This window comes from Ascaphus truei, chromosome 10 (genome assembly GCF_040206685.1).
Source record: "Ascaphus truei isolate aAscTru1 chromosome 10, aAscTru1.hap1, whole genome shotgun sequence".
Lineage (NCBI taxonomy): Eukaryota > Metazoa > Chordata > Amphibia > Anura > Ascaphidae > Ascaphus > Ascaphus truei.
Genome location: NC_134492.1, coordinates 40,464,043 through 40,486,210, shown reverse-complemented (window position 1 = coordinate 40,486,210; position 22,168 = coordinate 40,464,043). Strand labels below are relative to the sequence as shown.

General features: G+C 42.0%; 1 protein-coding gene across 2 annotated transcripts in view; it reads left to right on the top strand.

Moving 5' to 3' along the window:
- Positions 1 to 2,025: 2,025 nt before the first annotated feature.
- The window catches only part of LOC142503885 (flavin-containing monooxygenase 3-like), a 28,799-nt gene continuing 8,656 nt past the window's right edge, over positions 2,026 to 22,168 (top strand). Inside the window, exons 1-6 of one of the 2 annotated variants that reach the window (XM_075616773.1) lie at positions 2,026 to 2,212; positions 2,430 to 2,800; positions 12,637 to 12,780; positions 14,369 to 14,557; positions 15,393 to 15,555; positions 16,844 to 16,986. In XM_075616773.1, the coding sequence (XP_075472888.1) occupies positions 12,649 to 12,780; positions 14,369 to 14,557; positions 15,393 to 15,555; positions 16,844 to 16,986 (627 nt within the window). In that variant the 5' untranslated portion in view covers positions 2,026 to 2,212; positions 2,430 to 2,800; positions 12,637 to 12,648. The remainder of the gene's footprint in view (positions 2,213 to 2,429; positions 2,801 to 12,636; positions 12,781 to 14,368; positions 14,558 to 15,392; positions 15,556 to 16,843; positions 16,987 to 22,168) is intronic. The other variant, XM_075616772.1, reaches the window with a different exon arrangement.

The window sequence follows — 22,168 nt, the reverse complement described above, 5'->3', positions numbered from 1 at the left end:
TTGCACCCAATTAAATCTGAACCATTATCATTAAACAGATCAACCGCAGGTGACGGCCGGCATGAATGCGGCATGAATGCGGCATGAATACGGCATGAATGTGGCATGAACGCGGTGAAGCGCGTGGCATTCTGAAAAAGCCACTGCAAAATAACCGAGAAATGTTAAAATAAAAGCTGCCGCGGCTATACTTCAATCTGACTTTTTGAGACTTGAAAATTGGATTTCCTAAAACAAACTGTTTTTAGACACTGACAAGACTCTAACATTGGTGTTTGGGACAAAGGCTACATTTTTAAAGCTTCCAATGAGTGAGCTCCAGATCAGAACCAATGCTAATACCACCCTAACTCCTGTTAATAGTTTTAAATACTTGGGCATATTGTTTGACTCCCATATAACATTTGGGATGCACATTGATACCCTGACATCCAAAACCTATGCCAAACTAGGTGTACTTTACAGGAACAAATCCTCCCAAAGCCAGCTGGTCAGAAAGCATATCGCACAGCAGATGCTAATGCCAATTATCGACTATGGGTACAAAGTATATGGCTTGGCACCCCAAACCCACCTTAGCAAACTTGATACCCTCTACAATTCAATATGCCATTTTGTTCTCCAATGCAACTACAACAAACATCACTGCGAAATCCTCATCACTTGAGTCTAGGCGCAAAGTTCATCTTTCCTGTCTTGCCTTCCAATACTTTCAGGGCAAGCTACCCAGCTATTTGAACAAGCGCCTCACCCCTACCACATGCAGCACTTATCATCTGAGATCTGACTCCAAAAGACTGTTCATGGTCCCAAGGTTCAGCAAGGTATCCGGCCACTCCTCCTTCTCTTACTGTGCACCCCAAAACTGGAACAATCTACCGGAGACTCTCACAGCCACCACCAGTCTAAGTTCTTTCAAAACTAAAGCTGTCTCACATTTTAATCTGGTCTATAACAGGTACATACGCCTATAATATATATTATCTCTAACTGTGCATGCAATGTCTCATATATAATGTGTACCCTGTTCACTTACTGTATGTAACTATGTATTTGTGACCATGTATTATTTGTCATCTTAACTTTATGCCCAGGACATACTTGAAAACGAGAGGTAACTCTCAATGTCAAACTTCCTGGTAAAACATTTTATAAATAAATAACGTTCAACTGCAATTGGAATGGCAAGTCTGCTGGATCCACTGAAAAGGGATCTTCAATTGAATGTCTTCTTCTTTAGACAAAGTGAGTCTTCTGTCAAATTCTTCAATCAGACGAACAATTTTCATAGCATATTTTTCTCCTAGCTCGGTGTGCTTGTGCTGAGGGATTTGCTGTGCACAAGTGGGAAAGTGACACATTGCACCTTAGCATAATTTAATTGATCTGCCTGGATGCTCCGTTGTATTTAATTGTTGCGACGGACGTCTGGGTCGCGAAAGTGACGACATAGTGACGCAGCGACATATCACCCACATGGTGTGAAAGAACCAGGATACCGTATGAGTGCAAACAGACGGAACGGTTTGACGGACTCGTCAGCAAGTGCGAGGAACCCTGCATACAGTTCCTGGTCTATGGAGACCCTATCTACTATTCTGTCCACTGCTCATGATGCACAGATATGCTGCAAGTGCATTTTTATTTTTTGTGCCAACTAAAGGAAATCATACTATACTTTGATGTGTGCGCTTCTCTCTCATTTTATATTTTTAATCTTTCCCTTGTAATCCTTTTTATTGTGTACATGCAATTTTATATTATCCAACACAGATGTACTGTAAACACTACAAACTACAGTACTATTGGTTGTGCTACTCTGCTTTGTGCATACCAAGTAATTTATTGGGATTTCATCATACACAGCAATGGTAAAGCATATCTGGATCTCAAACCAGATGTGTCTTCCTTCTATTTATCATTAATACAGGATTCTGAAATCTCTGCTGGAAGAAATAAGCTCCTGGTGGACAAACAGAAAAATATATCCTCGCCTCCTAGTTTGTCAGAGCTTTCATCACTCCCTCTATGCAGGGAGGAGTCAGAATTCATTGCCGGTTCAGAACTAATTCTTGTTAGTTTGCAGACTATGCTAGATCAGAGAAATAACCCAGTGTGAATGAGTGAGGGTGAGATAAATTATTAAGGAAGCTGTGGATTCATCACAAGGGAAAGAACGAGAAAAGTCCCAAACAATCAACAGGGACTAAATGTAAGTAACATAGGGAACACAAGTCACTTTGACAGCTCACACATGTTGACCATCTTTCACAAATGACTAACTTAACCCATGTTGCTGCCAGAGGTATGCATGAAAGCATTTATTTTGCTAACAGTTCCTTTTATAGTTCTATGCTTTTTATTCTTCTTTAAATTAATTCGTATGTATCCTTGCTTAACCTTGCCCCACTTTTCTGTCTTCTTGCCAGGCCCTTCTCTCCCTGGGTTAAGGCCAGAGGTTTCCAGCTGTAACTGGAGCAAAACATCTGACTTCATTAGACTGAGAATTTGTGACTCCTAAACAGTCATTTACTAAGTACAGGCATACCCCGCCATACAGACCTTCACTTTATGGACACTCACGAGTACCGACATATTTACAATAGCACAATTTCCCTGTGTCTGTACGCTCACTTCGCAAGTACGGACAACTCAGCCCTACAGACCGCCGTAGTTGTGTGACGCGCTGATTCCCCTCGCCCAATTGGAAAACGGCAGTACGCGCATGCCCCTGTGAGCAGGACACAGGCACGCCCTGAACACCAATACCAGCTCCCTACCTGTACCAAAGTGAAAAAAGGTAGTACCTCACTTTAAATACATGTTCGATTTACATACATGCTCTGGACCCCTTGCGTACGTTAATGCGGGGTACGCCTGTATTGGTATTGGTACTGCGCAGTAGTAGCAATTTACTATATTGCCCAATACAGAACTGAAATGGTAGTTCCCTCATAATGATTGACCCTCTGACAGAATTTTGGTTTGATTGATTTTAGCTCCAATTAGATTGTAAGCTCCTCGGAGCAGGGACTCCTTCCTTAATGTTACTTTTACAGTATGTCTGAAGCACTTATTCCCATGATCTGTTATTTATATTTGTTATTTATATGACATGTATTACTACTGTGAAGCGCTATGTACATTTTATGGCGCTATACAAATAAAGACATACATACATACATACATACATTGACCACTTCAAGAGATTTCACATTATGGTAAAAATGACAATACTGTATTCTCATGTAATACCATAGATGAGCACAGAAATGAATGTAGTTGGATAATACTAAAAAGCTTACAATCGAGATACAGTGTGTGAAGATGTGTCTGGCACAGGTCATTTAGAACTGGCATTGGATTTCAAAACAGGACCTCCCACTTCAAACTCCAGTACTTGTATTTTTCCAATGCCTGGTAAAACTGAATGGATTTGTCCTTCCCTGGAAATATAGAGCCCTGGTGTTACCATTTAGGGAGAAGCAAACCAGTCCTTCTTTTTAGATTCTGACAAAGGGCAAGTCTGTTTGTACTAGTTGTAATACATTAATATGGTTAATCTCCATGCAAGATGTAGGCTGGCAATTTATTTACTAGGGTCAGACTCAGTCAATGCTGCTTTTATACCACCCATTACAATATAATTTTACCGAAAGGTAATTTGAATGAGAATTTGACCTACAGTTATTAAGATTAGACTTTCACCCTAATAAAATGCCTAGAAAATGCTTGTGATACAGTATGTATGGAGATGGTCCAATTTGCTTCATAACATACAGTAAAGCTTAACATAAACATTTACTTTCACATCAGTTTGCACCAGTGCACTATGTATGAAACATGTTCATTACGCTTTTATATCGAACTCTAATTTCTTAAGAACAAAGGTTTAAAGCTGCAGTCCAAGCAATATGCTACATGTGTTTCTTTTTATAATTTTTTTCTGTACTATGAGAAAATACTTGTAGCATTTAAAAAACAACAACTCTAAATGACATTTTTAATCTATTATAATGTAACAAGCATGTTTTGTTTTATATAGCAATCATTTACAAAGTCACATCCCCTTCCTCTTCTGAAACAGGCTCTGACACACCCCTTTTTGAGCCCTGCCCTCTCTTCAGAAGTGCACCAATTGTATCTAGTGACTGCCTGATCACTTGATCTTTCCCACAGAACTTTGTCCTATTAATATGCAAATACGTTCCACTGACTGCAGAATACTCCTCTGCAGCCATTTAGTGAACCCCCGAGCCCAATCTTCACTGATCGATCAATGGAGAACAGATCGATTGGTAACTTGGCTAATTACTTATCATTGTGTGGATTGTATTGATGCACATACGTATTAAAGGAGAAAAAAATAAAAATAAACAGCAGCTTGGACTGCTGCTTTAATGACATATCACACCTGGCAAATTTGATTGACACAAACCTACACAATTTGTGGATGCAAACATTGATATATCTTTTTTTATTTTGATGCTAAAAAAAACTCCTCCCCTACTTGCTCGTAATCCAACTTTCCCAAATCTCCATGTTATGCAAGTAAAGCAAAAACAAAGCACCCTAATACAATGATGCAAAGGGGAGCACAGTCAAAATGACACCCGGTCACTGGGTCCTCTCTAGAACCTGGCAGTTCCACTGGGGTTGTTGGTAGGCAATCTCTGTGTGGCTGGTTGGACCTGTAATTAGCCCTTAAGATGTTATAGGTAGTCAGGGACATTGGCCACCAGGCTAGTGGGTTTTTGGGAAGGGTGGTGAGATTAAGCAGATTGAAACGGGTGCCATGGATGTTTGGGGGGCATTTGCTTGAGGTATTAGGGGAGGCTACCCAAGGAGACACTACTGCTCGGACAGGGGGGTCCTTTACTAGATGGCACAGGGCTTAACTCCTGAAGACCACTGGTTTGTCACATGCCTCCTTGAGCTCTGTCCACTTGGCTCACTACTCCATGGGACCAGCACTCTTGTGGCCTGTATCCCTGGATCTACTTCACTAGAACCTTAATTCTCAAACTCCCTCCCGACTACAGGAAACCAAGCGTTGTATATACTGCTTTAAGTAACTCCCCCTTACTAACTAAATACAGGGAATGAGAATGGCCAAATTCCTATATTATCCCTTTTGTAGCCATAAACGTGAAATGTTTTCCCACAATTTATTTTCAATATCTGAGGCAAAATGAAATACACAGTACAGTATATATCAATGCTGTACATACTCCTAAATTATAAAACATCTTGTCAGGGTCACCGACATGTTTCCCGGGGCCCATGACAAGAATTACGACACCTCCCCACACTTGCCTCCCCGTGACAACAGTCTTGCGAGCCCCCCCCCACCATTTCACACCTTGCAAGCCCCCTCCTCTATTCCCCCCTCTTCCCATGTACTTCTCTCCTTCCCCATATCTCTCTTACAACCCCACTCTCTTCACTCCCCCTCCCCCGCCACTCTCACACAATCCCGCTTCCTCAATTCCTCCTGCTCATACTCATTCCCTCCTCCCCTGGCCACACACACACACATAATAATTACACCCCCCCCCCACCCCCACAAAATGCATACCAAAAATAAAACACCCCCCAAATACATACAACACCCCCAAATACAAAAAACAGACCCCAAATACATACAAAATACCTTGGGGATGGTCTCAGGCCCCTGGTGCCCCAGCTCATCCTAGCGGTGTGGGCCTCACTCTCATGCCAGTGCATGCAACAATGTCAGAAACAGGCCCTGCACAGTACAGTGAGGGAGGCCCACAGTTGAGGAGAGCCGTGACTTGACCAGCCGGAGCTGGAAGTTGGGCCAGACCTCTGGCCGGGCCCAACTTCTTTGCCCTGCTGCCAGTCCTCTCGTTGTTGGAGTCCCGGCACTCCGCAGCTGCGGGCATCCCTCACTGACGCTGTCCCAGGCCGAACCTCTGATTCCAACGTGCCCCGACTGAACAACGCCGGGCCTCTTTCTAATGCCAGGGCACGCCAGAAGCTGGGTCCAGCTTCTGGCGTGTCGGCATCAGAGAGGCCCGGCGCTCGCTGGAGTCAGAGGTTCGCATTGGACAGAGTCAGTGAGGGAGGCCCACAGCTGGGGAGAGCTGGGGCCGGCTGGGCCCACCGCAGACACCGGGCCCGGGACACTTGTCCCGGCTCTCCCCCCATGTCGGCGGCCCTGCATCTTGTACCTTAATAAACAATGCCACAGAAATGTACCCGTGTCAATGTATAATTCTAACTTTGGATGGGCTCACCCATTGGTGTCAAAAATGTTCCTCCTTCCCAGTAAAAATTGGGCACAAATAAGACCAGACTATTTCTTTCTATGGTAGAGTCCTTAAAAAAAAGTTTGCAGGATAGTGTTTGTGAACAATTTGTATTGCTCCAAGAAACTCTTCCCAAAATCACAAAATGACACAAGCTAAGCACAATTGCCCCACAGCACCCTAATACAATGATGCATACGGACGCATTGTCAAAATTACACTATTTGTGTGCCCTTTTTGGAGCAGCGCTCCAGTTTGTAACATTAATACATTTGGCCTTTTATGCTTTTACATTCCTAAGCCTGCCATGGATTTACTTCTCAGAGTGATCAGGTGCCAAGTGAAATTCCTAAAACCCATTAAATGTTAACCCCAAGCTTCTCCTCACTTCAAGAGTTTCACTCCCAATCCCTCAGCTTTGTCTCCCACAGCCCAATGACATACATGACATTGCCTCTCTGATACATTTTGTGATTGCACAATTGTTTCATGAGTTCATCGACCTACTGTTAGCACATATCTGATAATATGGATCCCCGCCAGTCTTTCTTTAATCTGAAAGTTGCTAACAGCCAGCAAATGGAAATACTTGATTATTATCCCATTGTTGACCTGGTGATAGTTGGTATGTAAATTATAATCATAATAATAATATTAACTTTATTTATATAGTGCTGTTCCAAAAATGGGATTCAAAGCGCTTCACAGTTACAAAAAAGAAGAAAACATTTAAGGTTTATAAAAAAGAGACCAAACACAAGGAAAGATACAATACAGGATGGGATGGTACTGTAGCTATTAAATGTTGGGCAGGTCCAGTAATTAAATGCCAAGGTAAACAGATAGATCTTAAGCCTGTTTTTATAGATTTCCAGAAGGGGGCCTCTTGAACTGTACGAGGCAGATTGTTCCAAAGAGTGGAAGCAGCCTGGCTAAAAGCTCGGGCCCCAAAGGAAGTTAAGAAGAGTTTGGGAAATATTAGGAATCCTTTGTCTGCAGATCGAAGTGAGCGAATTGTAGGGAACTAGAAGGTCTTTCACCTGGGACCCTGGTCATGTAGTGCTTTGAATGTCAACAAGCCAATCTTTAAATAAATTTCCCATTTACAGGAAGGCAGTGCCGAGAACGGAGTACAGGTGACATGTGGCAAGAAGGGGTCTGGTTAGTTAACACCCTAGCCGCATCATTTTGCACCAACTGCAGGTGGCACAGGTCTTTTTTTCAGAAGACCCAGGTAGAGTGCATTGCAGAAGTCCAGGCATGAGGCCACAGAGGCATGAGCAAGTAAGATCTTCTGGGGGGATCAAGTGCTTAATCCTGGCTATGTTCGTTAGGTGGAAGAATAAAGATTTGACCACGACTGACAACTGATGTTTAAGGGTCATGTCACAGTCAAGGACAAGACCAAGATTCCACACATGGACAGAGTTTAGCAACTGGGAACCTACAAATTTAAGGCCAGTTGGTTGACCTAACTGCAGTCTTTTTTTCTTCCGATGGTGAGTATCTACCACGAGTACATCTGTCTTATCAGGATTCAATTCAACCAACTGGCACTCATCCACTCTAGGAGCTCAGATAAACATCTATTGTAGACTGATAATAGGTCCTTAGTGCCTGGTGCACTGATTATGTCTGTGGCAGCATATACACTGCGAACAACATAGGAGATAAGATAGATCCATGTGGCACTCCACATGACAGGGGCATGGGTGCAGAGGAGTACACTCCTGAAGATGGCTTTTGGTGCTCCAGGGCAGGTGGTGGCCATTTTGAAGGGTATCGGACATGGCCAATACGGGGACCATCTTGTAGGTGACGCCGCAAGGAGAATGCACATGCGCGAAGGACGGGAACCGGAAGAGAGGAGGAGGATATCCTTCTCGAGTGGGAGCCAGGAAAGGAGTAGGTAGTGTTCAGGGAGCAAGTAGCTCCTGGGCTAGGCCTAGATACTGCCCCTTAGGCCCCCACAACAGATCAGTATCATAGAGAAGGCCTCAGATAGGGACCCTCCACTTTAGTACCAGGCAGTACTGCTGCACCGGTGGACGGACATCCACGAGGCTATTTGCAGCCTGGGACCAGACCACAGTGTTCAGAGACATTTGTGTGAGACCCTCCGACTGGAGCTCTCCCCACTTCGAGGCCTGGACCCTTAGGCGAGAGAGGATTATTGTCGGAGGCCCAGCTGCTTGGGACCTGCTTTAGAGTCGGTTCGGAAGCTGCCCCTGGTGTACTGGACTACACAGGTAGGTATCCTCAGTGCACCAACGATTCCTGACACATTGGGGTAGCGCTACCTCACACTTGGGTGGGGATTGCATGCACGGACACCTGCAGTTATTGGTGCTCTGGCATCCTCAGTACATTAGGTTGGGGGGGGAACACTCAGGCCGTGGGTTATCATATGTATGTTATGGTTGCATTACACTGTGTGTAGTGAAGATCGGTTATATATAGATTTATTGTGTGGTGTTATATTGTTATTACTGTTGTATTGTGTCCTGTGAGGGGTTATCCCACCAACGCTGGCATCCCTCAAAGGTGGAGGCGCTGCACGCATAGAGATAGAGCTCCCCCCAGGCTGCCAGAAGCGGAGGTTCAGGCCTCCTGTGAGCATACAGGTTCAGCAGCACAGGTAGTCGCCTGCCTACTTCCCTTTAGCATAGGGAAAGGGGGCTACATTCACAAAATTCTTTGCTGCTTTCTTTCTCTATTAAAATCCTGTTCCCTTTGGAAAATATTGGTTGGCTGTTGCTGTTCTCGGTAGCGATTCGTGAAATGTTTGCGAACCCTGCAAAATGTGTAATTTTTTTCACAAAACAAATAAGCAGAGTTCCCACACAAACATTTGCAGTGATTATACGACCCCTATGTGCAAGGTCAACTGACCAATGTGCAGGTCCCATTGATCATGTGACCTGGTTAAAATGACAAAAATTCAAAAGATTTCAGGAAACGGGCAAAATTCAACAGGGAGGTAATAGTTAGGGTGACCAGATGTCCCGGTTTAGCATGGACAGTCCTGGTTTTTAGGGCTCTGTCACAACTTTTTGGGGTGCTCTCCTGGTTTTTGGATCCTCCTGGCGAGCGCCGATTGTGCATGGGTGTGCTGGCTGTGCATGAGTAATCGGCACTTACTCTACCAGCTGCTCCTGTGCATGCGTGATCGGCAAGCTCCAATCGCACATGCAAAGTCGTCAAGTGCCAATCGTGCATGTGCACGAGCAGACGGCAAGTGTCGATCGCGCATGCGCGGTCGGCAAGCGCTCTTTGCGCATGCGCTGTTGTCGCTTGCCGTTCTCGTATGCGCAGTCGGCAAGTGCCAACGGCGCATGTGTGACCTTTGTCCCGGTTTTTGCCGCGACAAATATGGTCACACTAGTAATAGTTTAAGTCAGTCTTTCCTCAGATCACATGCAAGTAAAACAAAAGTTACAGTACCGACAGGTCAGCAAATTGATACATAACCAGGATTGAATGATTAGCACATTGGTGACCTCAAATGCGTTGGCCGGTATCTTTAACAAAAACAAATATGGGTTTCAAGGTAGATTTCAATATTGCCGGTGCTGCTCCATGTCATAATGTTCTCATCCAGGCCTGGCTGTGCTAGTCTCCATTAACCATATGAATGCATGGATATTGAGAACAAGGATGCAGCAGAATTACTTAGAAATCATAGAATGGGTTAATTTATCATGATGGCATAGAGTCAAGTTGGCAATACCAAAAGAAAGGGGTCATTCTTGATAAAGTTTGCTGATACAGTGGCGGCCGCCTTCAGCCTCGTGCGGCCGTTTCGGCGCGGCTTTTAAAACCGCGGGCAGATGCGGCATGTTCCGGTATTTTTAGGCGCCGCGGGCATTTCATTGCATTAGCGCTATTAGCGCTGTCTCGCCATGAATGCGGCAAAGTGCGTGAGATTCGGAAAACATCCCCGAAAAAATTCGGGGATGTAGGAGATTAAAAGGGTCCGCAACAGTAAGTTCATTAGGAAAGATGTTAATTTCGTCTGTATGGTAGACATAATAAAATGACACATATTTTTCCCCTGAATCTGAACGTTTCTATCTTTAGATTTCCCTAAAAGGTTTCAGATATATGATGTCTTCCAGTTATGGCTTTGTTTATATCATGCATGAAGAATGATTTACTTGTCTGAAATCAAGCAAGCTTATCAGGGGCAGACTTCATCTGCCCTGTTTTCATTACAAATTTGCATAAGCAGCAAAGATGTCCATGGGCAATGGGACCTGCAAAATACTGGAATAGTGGCTGGATCTCAGTTTGATCATTTGTAAAGAGTTCTGTCTCTTTCTACCAGTGTGTGCGGCTAATTAAACTCTGCCAAAAAGAAGTGCACTATATGCAAGAAAACCTTGTTTACGAAGTCATATTTACTGACTTCATTGGAATGTTTACCCCTGCAGTGGACAAACCAGACCTATTATCGCACTGTGTTCCAGGAAAATGTTACCATTCTTAGCGGACAAAGGCAATTTTTCTCGGGTTTCTCCCTGACAAAAGTTCCCTCACATCAATGCAAACAAATGGAGGCTAGGAAGATCTCTTAGTTTTTCCATAATCTTTCTGATTGGACTTTTAACATGTTGATCAGTATGCTAACTGTTATTAAATTATTTTAACCCTTGAAAGGTAGGTTTTGGTTACCATATACTGACTAAATGTCAGTAAATGAATCCGGGTCGTGCCTTTCTAGGTTCAGGTTTTGAAATTGGGCTGAAGCGTTCCTCCAAAGGTAACCAGCTCCAGTCCTCAAGAGCTACCAACAGGTCAGGTTTTCAGGAAATCCCTGCTTCAGCACAGGGGGGCACAATTAGTGGCTCATTTGAAGAGTGCACCACCTGTGCTGAAGCAGGAATATCCTGAAAACCTGACCTGGTGGTAGCTCTTGAGGACTGGAGTTGGCCACCCCTGCTCCAAACTTGAAACCACATGGGCACTGCGATAACCAATGACACGCATAGGCAGTTCTAGTTGTGTATCTCCCATCCCAACACATTTCCATACTGAAAATTGCACAAACTGTAAGTGGAATGGGAGCTGGAAAGCAAAACATACTCCAATTATTTTAATTTGGAATCCTAGAAAGAATTTGGTCACGTTTGATCAGAAAGATTGAGCAGTTGACTTTAATGTTAGGGACTAAACCCAGGTCTGCAGCACAAGTTGATCCAGTCCAGGTTTTATGGTTTATTTTTTGTCCCAATAGAACAAAAGAGTCCCCATCACCATAGGTCCTGTTAGCAATACTAGTTTACTTGTGTCCTCTGTAAATCACTAGCCTATCTGATGTTGTGTGCAAATTGAAGTAGAACAGCTACACAAAGACCACACTGGCCACCCAATTTCATGGGAGGTTTATTTTTGAGGCCAGATAGAAATATCGCCTGACTTTAGGTAACAGGAAGTGGTTTGCCAGGCCTATTTTAAAAGAGCTTCCTCCCAGCTGAAATCTGATTAGGAGAACACATATAAGAGTGGGGCTTTGTTTTAGCTGTGGTTTGTACATGGACCTGGTTAATTTAGAAAAAAAAATTAGCTCCCTATATTTTTATCTGACTCAGCAGATTACTTTCTGCAAGTTTACCTACTTTGTACATAATGGCTGTGGGAGCATATTTTTTGAATGGGTGTAAGCCTTTGCTCTTACATTTCAATTTAAGAGACATCAAAGCAGCTGGAGAGGTATGTTTGTCTTCCATAGATTGGTTTGCTTTGGTTTACAGATTTGCTCAATCAGATGATTATAATTCAGATCCTTCATTGCTTTAGAGATCTGCTAAGCTATTGCCCATTGCTCTGTGGTTTGATTCATGCCTCTTGGGCAGAAACGGATTAAGCTAGTATCATACTGACCAATTTTCTCTATCTTAAAAAAAAAGAGACACCCTAAATTTTAGGTGAAAATGTATAGATTTTCTGATTGGGGTGCCAGGGTAGGGGTTTGCTAATAAGGGCATTCATAGAAATTACTTTATTGCCAGGGGGGCTTCAAATCAATGCATTCCTTTCTTGGTATCCTTGTAGAAATGCTGTATTTAGCCATGGGGGTAGGGTTGCTTTGCTGTATTTAGACATACAATGTATAGCATAGATAGTCTTATGAAACCCCCATGAAGCAGTGGTGCTTGTTTGCAAGAAAGTCTTTGTTCCATGCAGGCCTGCCTTGGTAAAATGGGGTGGTGGGTGTAGGTTGAACTTGGCAATGGTTAATGAAGTATATTCAGAAAGTTCATATATGAAATGTCTTTTGGGGTGTGAGGGGGGAGGAGGGCGAGGTGTGTGTGTGATCATGTCTTACTGTATTATGTTCTGAGCTACCTGTGTTCTTGTTTAGATACAGCTGGACATGGCACAAAATGTGGCAGTAATTGGTGCTGGAATCAGTGGACTTGCTGCCCTCAAATGTAGCCTAGAAGCTGGACTTCGAGCCACCTGTTTCGAGAAGAGTGACAGTGTTGGGGGACTGTGGAATTTCATGGTATGTCTGATTTAACAATGTGTTTTCTGCATTATAAAATACATGTTTTTTTCTTGCCCATAATTATATCAGTACGTGGGTTTAAACAGGGGGCAATAATTGAAGTACCAATGCTATGGCCAGGACTCCACCATTTCCCCCACCCCACCCCCCTAATGCTAAAACAACTGGCTCTGAAAACCGTGGCACTTAAACTGAGAAGAATTGTGAAATAATGGAATGAAGTGCTACTCAAATCTACAATTTCTTACACAATGTTAATAAAGACTGCCAAAAGCAAATATAAAAAAATTACATAAATATCTTGGGACAAACCAATATACTGCAGTGCAAGGTGAAAAAAAAAAAAAAAAAGTTGTGCATTTCTGGACTATTTTTGCTTACCAGCTGGACATCACTACACCAGATTACTTGAAGACTTATTGATGTATTATGGACATTGTTTTGCAGACTTTACATTTAAAAAAACGCCGTCACGCCCCCTAGCCGCCCATGTCACCGCCTGCAATATGTAAACGAAGTGCGTGCAGCGCCGTGCGCACACTATACTGTAGACCAGCCTTACGGCCAGATCCCCGCTGCTGACGGTGGTTTGCGCGCCTCTCACCAGTACCTCACCTTATTTCTAGCAGGCCCCGGTGTCTCCTTGCTTGTTGTCCCTCTTCGCGCAGTGTCCCGTCAGCCAACAGGGGATACAACAGGATTGTGTTCCCGTGCGGCGACGCGTCACATTGTGTGCTGTGAGCCAATCAAGAGGGGACATTGCAGGAGCCAAATCCCTTCCAAATGCTATCATGCTAAGTATATTATTCCAAAAATACCACTAGTGATTGCTGCTTATTTTCAGATCAGTCTTCAGGTCTGTTAATTGTTTTATCTGCTTTCCAAGTCTACACAGAAGAGATCAGTGGTTTTTTTGTTTTTTTTTCAGATAAATCAGCTTTGAAATAATAATAAAATAAAAAACAAACGTCTCTTTCTGGGCGACGTTATTAGCTGTAACACATTACTCAAACTACAACCAAATATCTATGTAATGCAAAGACAAATCCTAGAACCAATGGCAGCCTAACAAGTTCATGGTCACGCCCCCTGCGCCACCAATCACTAACAGACCGCAGATCGCGGTTTTCAGCTGTGCACACGCTGCCAGAACGCCTCCAGCGGGGCCTTAGCCTTACCTGTGACAGGTTGTGGCACTGCTGCAGGTGATGGAGGGCATTACGAGCTGTGTAAGTGCAGCTCAAGTGGGCACAGATTTCTATAGCTGGTGAATATGATTTCCTATGCTTCCTCGCAATGCTCTATGAAACGACTATCAAGTTGAGGAAGGTTGTTGCCATTGGTATATATGCATATTTACAAATATTAGACATTCTGTCGCACCGGTATGTTTCACACAAATGTCCACTTCACAAACAAACATTTTGAACGTGCAAGTGTGTCTTTCCATGGAATGTCTTGTGGTCTGAAAAGGTTTTGGAAAATGTAAATCCATTCTTTCTCTGTGGCTTGCAGCATTGTAAGAGCCACACAATACGTACGCCTTACAGTTTGCTTCCTTTTAATGTAACTATCTCTTAACTAGGACCATGCAGAAGATGGGAGAGCCAGCATCTACCGCTCCGTCTTCACCAATGCCTGCAAGGAGATGATGTGCTACCCAGACTTCCCTATCCCTGACGAGTACCCCAACTTCATGCATAACTCCCTGTTCCTGGACTACTTGCGCCTTTATGCTGAGCATTTTGAACTGCTCAGGCACATAAAGTTTAAGGTATCTGGAGGTTAACAAGGTTTATAGTATTGGTAGCACCTAGAAAGGAGTAGGGAGTTCAAATATATGTATTTTTCAATGGCCTTCTCCATTGGGAGGGAAGTGCTATAAAATGAATGTGTACACCCCTCCCCCCCCCCCCAGAATTAATATACTCTAAATATTAAATGCCAGATATATTTAAGATGAAATGAGTAGCATTAATGCCTTACATTTTTTTTTTTTTTCTGCAGAAGTAGGTTTATTAATGATTCTGAGGACGATTCCATTGACTTTGCAATTAAATTAGCTGCCTACAATTTTACAAGATGGCTAAAGGCTTTCTAATTTTTTTTGGTTACATGTTTTACACAATTTTTCAAAAGGATTACGTAGTTGTGAGGGAAAAAAAAAAAAAAGATTTACACTGGCAAAGTAACTCAAATATACAATTTCTATGCACCTAACTGTAACATTAATGCATTTGTAGTGGAGCATTATTACCCCTCGTAATGTTCTGTGGAAACCCACGGTTCAATGGAAAACAAGTTTAAAACACCTGTTTTATGTTTCGATTTACCCGGCACTGTTTAGAATGATTTCTCTCATCTGCAGTACTTGATGCAGTCTACTATATCTTTAACATCACACAGTTTAAAGTAGATAGGTTTTTGGAGTGTTATAATATACTCTGCTCTGTACCATTTCCACATTTAGTTTGGAAAATGGGAATTTTATAAAAAAAAAAAGTATTCCTAGTACGGCTAAAACAAGATATTGCTATTTGAAGGCATGACATTTCAGTGTTCGGACAGATTACCTTTAAATTTGTCATAATACATCTTTTTCCCTCTAGACAGCCGTTATCAGTGTACGAAAGCGCCCAGACTTCGCAATTACTGGTCAATGGGACGTTACCATAGAGAAGGCTGGGAAGAAGGAGTCGGCGGTCTTTGATGCTGTTCTGATCTGCACTGGTCACCATGTGTACCCAAACCTTCCTCTCGTATCCTTCCCTGGTAAGTCACATTTGTGAATACATCTCATAGATATGTACTGCAAAGCAACAATTTCTCCTACTTTTATTTTATTTTTGTATTTATTTTTTTTTAAAGAAACCTACCCATATAATTAAGTGCAGGTTGAAACTAGGTGCACACAGTATAGACCTACAAGTGACCGAAAATAGTGGCCATATATTCACTAATGTAAAACGTGGTCTATGGTCACCTAGTTTTTAGAGGGGCGGGACAGGGTCCGCCAGGGTCTCAGGTGGATTCCCTGCTCACATACAGTAGTAGAGCTTGGATCCAAATGAAAAAAAGAGGGTATTTTGTACACACACGTAAAACCCAAGAAATAACTAGACCACTCGCAGTATTCAAAAGCCTTTATTGCAATGTGGACAATAATAAAGGCACAATAGGCTTTATTTTACAACATTCTCTCCAAAAATGCAAGAGATATCAAACCGAAATGTATGCTGCAGTGAGAAAGGGACATTGGAATGGAGCTGGACTGGAGGGATATACTGAAACGGACAGAAAAATCCTCCCTCCATAAATTCGGCTATAGGAGGTAAACATCAAGATTTACCAAAGATCGTACTACACTCCATCCAGAAGGCATAATTTCTCAACCGCAAACTCTCCAAACTGCTGAGTGGAGTGCGGCCAGAGGGATTTTATCTTCATATCTGGTGGATGTGACCAAAGAGAACCAAACTCAGGGAAAAGATAAAGTTAGTACAAGATGCAACAGACTGTAATATACCTTGGCACCCAAGGGTATTTCTATTAAGGAAACCCCTAGACTATTAGCAACTTGGTGTACCATTGCCCAAACCTGGAAGTTTGTGGAAGCCCCCACAAAGAAACGGGTGAAAAGACAAAATATGAGATGTTATGATAATGGAAAGACAGACTAGTATGCTGTCAGAAATTCGCTAGAACACATACACTGTAGGAGCCATGTGTTAGTCCTGAACATCTTACAAACTCTACAAATAACAGACAAGTAAGGTTCCATTATTTTGACAACCCAAACCACACTAAAGGACCAAGCCAGCCCTGCTGATTAAAAATGGGTGTCTAAGAGGTAGATGCAAATGATAAACTAATAAAATTCAGATTTAAAAAAAAAACACCTATTGTAAACTATATCCAAAATGTGTTCTGAGTCTTGTCTATCAGTTTCTGTATTTAAAATATACTGTATTGTAGCTTTTCCTCTTAAGCATGTGGTAAATTACTGGCTGGAGAAACTCTAGGTCAAGGTTATTCTTTTAATATTAATTTTCTCTTCTAGGGATTGAGAAATTTAAAGGGCATTACATGCATAATCGGGATTACAAGGAGCCTACACAATATGCTGGGAAGCGCATTCTGGTGGTAGGACTGGGGAATTCGGGAGCTGATATCGCAGTTGAGCTGTGCCGTACTGCTGAGAAGGTAAGTTTCTTATGCAGGGCACATACCTCTGAGAGTAATTGTGTGCTGCAGTATCTTCAGTGTGATCATTTTGTGATATTTTTCTAGTCCTTGGACCTATTTGTGAGAAATTCAGGTTTTTATGTTTTTTTTTTGTTGTTTTTTTAATGTTCATCTGAATAATACTTCTTGGGTGTCTACGGCTCATGTGTTCTATCTAAGGCTGCGCTTATACTGCCGGCGACGAGACCGATGACGTCGCCATTGCGATAGTTGCATTTAAAGTTTAGGAGACGTCGTTAGCTACAAGGCCAGTGACGTCAGAAAGGGGGAAGGCAGAGGGACGGAGAAGCTCTGATTGGCCACAAGGGGAGACCGTCGCTGAAAAAGTCAAATAAGTGACTGCCAGATTTTTGGTAGCGCTGTCGCTCGGTCGCGTGCATTATAAGCGCTGACAATGGCGACATTACATTTGTTGTCGCATCATCGCCGGCACTAAGCGCAGCTGAAGTCCTTTAAAAGTTATCACTACCTGCAAAGGTTACAATGTGATCGATCGTACTAAGGATCTAACAATGGGATTTACATGTAGGTTGGCAGAGCTTCACCCCAATGTTTAATAGTTGTAGAATATCTTTAAATCTAACATTACTTTTTTTTCCTCTTTGTTCTTTTTTTTTTTACTTTTCAACATTGCTGATAAATATGATGAATTTCAACATATCTTTAACAGTTTCCGTGTTTAAATTGTATTTAAAAGAAAGTAAAAAGGTATAAATCAGATACTCGCGCTTAACATACACAATTTTGAAAATAATGAACTCGCAGAATGTACAAAACATAACTTTAGTTTGACACATTTATAGATGTTCGGATATACTGTTCTATCTTGAGAGGGAGTGGGTCAGTGAGTAAAGACACTGACTGGCACCGAGAGTTTGAAGCAGGGGAGCCTGGTTCAATTCCCGGCTCCTTGTGACCTTGGGCAAGTCACTATCTCCCTGTGCCTCAGGCACCAAAAACATAGATTGTAAGCTACACGGGGCAGGGACTTGTGCCACAAAATGTCTCTGTAGAGCGCTGTGTAAAACTAGCAGCGCTACACAAGAACATGCTGCTATTAATAATAATAATAATACAATTTAACCTGTTTCCAGAGATGTTTTAACCATTTCCAAGTTTGGAGGGTGACATTTCACCAATTGCCCCATTTATAGACTTTCAAGCTTCCAGGAGTATACTGTAATTTCAGAAATCCTTGGGACTCCGGAGTCCCCACTAACTTCTTTCCACGCCTCTATATTCCCAAATAAAACCGGGAGAGCTTCTTTCACAGTTACCACTTTTTTTGCCATGTATATATATATATATTAGAACCCCAAAAATCAGATATACATGGGCATTCCCATAGGCAGTGTTGTTAGATCCGCTTCAATAAGCAGACATTTTGGGCATTTATTTTGTCCTTTTCTATCTGTTTATATTGGATATCAAATGCATAATATGCTCTATGTAGTAATGTAAATTGTAATTCTGTGCATGTCTCCGGTATTGTTATTTTCCTGATTCTACCCAAGCCTACAGTAACAATAAAGAGCCAATCTCTGCTATTTCTGGGAAGTCCTTGTTCCACTTGGCTACCACTTTTTGTAATTACTTGTCATGGTCTTTATCTCGGCACCAATCATATATCAGAGATCGAATATGTAATATTTGTAGTCCCCCAGTATCTATCAAACATATATTTTCTAATATCTCTTATACATTAGTTCTCTAGGCTCTTACAGTAATGTAAGGGAAGTAGTGAGATTGTGGGAATTCCTTTTTAACCCTGAACACTTGAAATGACAAAGCGTTCCCGTTCTGTGTCTACCAGCTGCCCCATAATTATTAAAAAAAAAAAAAAAAAATTTTTTTTTTTGTAATTCCCTTGGTCACGTCTAAAACATATTTTGAGATCGACCTGGTTCAAATTTCATGTTGCCTTGAATAGGCAGAAATACTGCACCGACACACTTTATTCGAGCAAATACCCGGTATGTACCTGGCAGATACCTGGAATGCGCCGCTCCTCACCTCTGACAAGCCCCGTTGCATTTGCCTTCCCAGCCTGGGTTCATGCCTGGCTGATGGGCGGCTGATCTGTTAAATGATAATGATTAGGATTTAATAGGCTGCAATGCTTCGCGTGTCTACCAGATGGCATAAATTCATGAATTGTAATGCAGTATATATATATATACTGTGCAGTATTGCAGCCAGCGGGAATAAAATGCTTCAATCCCTGCTTGGAAAATAACTCAATGCACTCGGGCAGAAAACAGTCACAAACCTCAATACACCCGGGTATACCCGAATTCGTGGGACTAGCCAAGCTCGAATAAAGTGTGTCGCCAGTGTATGGATATTTTGTAGGACCTTCCATACTTTTCTCAGTGTCTTCCACGTGGCACATGTATCTTATCGGTGGATTCCCTCTAATCACTAAAGGTATATTTTCCCCAACTCGTGTGTAGGATCTCTTTCAGCGTCATTGGGAGCACCATTTGGTCCTCAAATTTCAAACAGGAATATATTTATTGGTCCATTAGCCAGTCTCCCATATGCCTAACTATATGCTTGACAAATTGTACTTTCTAATATCGGTTAAACTCACTCCAAGTTCCTTTTTAGGAGAAATAGTTTTGACATTGCAATTCTATTTCTGCCTTTTGTTCCATATAAACTTATTTATTGCACTGTTAATTAATTTTATGTCTGCATGGGGAACCAGGATAGGCAGCATCTGAAATGGGTATATAATCCTAGCGAAGCTGACCATCTTAACGAGTTCATCTACCTGCCATAAATCAATGGGAGGCCTTGCAAAATTATTATATTTTATATTTTTTTTTGAACTTGTAATGTCCGTTTTCAGAACCAATTAATTTTTTTTTATTTTAAAGGACGATGGAGATATGGAACACAAATGGTATAAAATAATAGTGGGTGGGGGTTGGTACCGGAACATCCTTATACATCCATGTCAGTCAAAACTTACAGCCCCTACTTTTGCATTATATTAAGTAATATGGGCCTGGTCTGAATTACAACATTACTGTAGTGAATTTATGCCTGGATTATCTACAGATAACAACCATGGGTTCTAAGTTTTCTGAAAACTAGCACGCGTATCATTGATAAGACGAGTCAACTTCTCCTCCATTTGGACACAATCCATATGTTGTCTTTTTATAATTGGCATGGAAGGAATTTTATTCTGGATCCATACCTCCAGCAATTTTGCATCTGGTGGCGGTGGCTATTTGGGTTATCAGTTAATTTTCTGCCCTCGAGAGACCCACAATGGGCCTGTTCAAGAGGAATAGCCATGGATCCAATGGTATCTCTATGACCAGAATTCCCTGTATCGAACAGAATCTGGACCCAAAGTTCAGCAATACAAGGGCAGGGCCACCGCATGTGAATGAATGTGGCTCTCTCCACACCCCTTTTGGGTATAAGGGAGAGTATCCTGGTATATATTTGGACATGGCTATAGGAGTTCTATACCACCGTAGCATTTCTTTTGTACGCGTTTTCTTTCACAGTTGTATAGATAAAGCAGGTAGCTACTCCATTAAAGATATCCTCCCAATCCTCACCTTCCAGTTCCTCGCCCAGGTCTCTTTTTACCATTGTCTAATATACTGTAGCTGTGGTTCTCATGTGACGGAGCACTATTGATAAAAGTCCCATATAATCTTGAAATTGGGCGTCTCTGCGTCTCTGCGTCTGTGCTTCCATGCACATCAGTTTGAACCTTGAGCAACATTACTTTTGAAGGCACTTGCAAGAACATTTTAATTTCTCCACGATTGACAACCCGGTATCACCCATACACATCCTTCACTCCCAGCAGGGATGGTCCCTCTGGCAGGGAATGGATTAATTCTGGCTTTCTATAACTTCTCTTCCTGTGAAATACTGATGTACATGAATAACTCTGGGTATTCTTAAAAGGCAATTAAGTTTCCTGTTAAGATCAGGAATCATACCCATACAGAAAATTATGGGTGTTCCCAGTACACACACAAAATGACGATTCAACACTGGAATATGGCAAAAAATGTATTAAAACAAATATATAATATAATATATAACGGATGCTACAATAATGCTATACTTAGGATTTTGTAGACTTGGTGTATATACAGATGCACAAAAGGTTAGTAGAGAACTGCTCACCTATTAAACCAAGAGGTCCTTAAAAAGGTAGGTGCAATGGGGGTTAATACATATGTTAGAAAAGATGAACGAAGAAGTTCAAAGATACCCCTAAAGATGCACTCTAAACCAAGCGTATATGTTCCTTAGTCTATAAGGTAAAATCCCCTATACCAGAAACTAAAAAGGAAAGGCGGCGCAAAAAAAACAAAAAAGTTTTATTACATATTTTCTAATAATAGTTACACTCAAATGGATAAAATATAGGTATGAACTAAACCCCTAGGAGGAGCAATTGGAGTAAGGATTGGGTAAAAAATCAGACCAGAAAAAGATGATGTGGTGGAGTAAGGGGGGCAACATTTCGGGGTGGAATGCCCATCCCCACAGACCATAAAAAGGGAGCTTTGGTACTACACTTCAAAACTACCAACATCAATCTCCCTCCAATACAATACAATGGTGTTTAACACATTATCCACTATCCATTATCCACTGTGATTCCCCCTTCTCTCCCCCACTCCCCACTACGCATGTTTGACATCTGCATGTACACCAAGTCTACAAATCCTAAGAACAGCACTATTGTAGCATTCGTTATATTGTATATTAGATATTTGTTTCAATAAAAAAAAAAAAATTATATTCCAGTGTTGAATTGTCATTCTGTATGTGCTGGGAACACCCACAATTTTCTGTACAATTTTTTTTATTTAATTAAAAGGGCACTTTAATGTGGCAAAAGACTTGAAAAAGAACGCTGTGACGTTCGAAATGCATTGGATGGGTCTTTTGCCACATTAAAGTGCCCTTTTAATTATTTTTTTTGTCTTGGGTTCTTCCTGCTCCGTTTGTGCTGGTGCGCTTTTTGGTCTCCCTTTTCCCTGTATTGCATTGAGTAGCTGCACAGCCTGCCTGCCTGCCCTACCAGGATGTGAGTATTTGCATATTTTTCAGGGGAACCTGCCAATGAGACTGATGGTGAGTGGGTTGCACC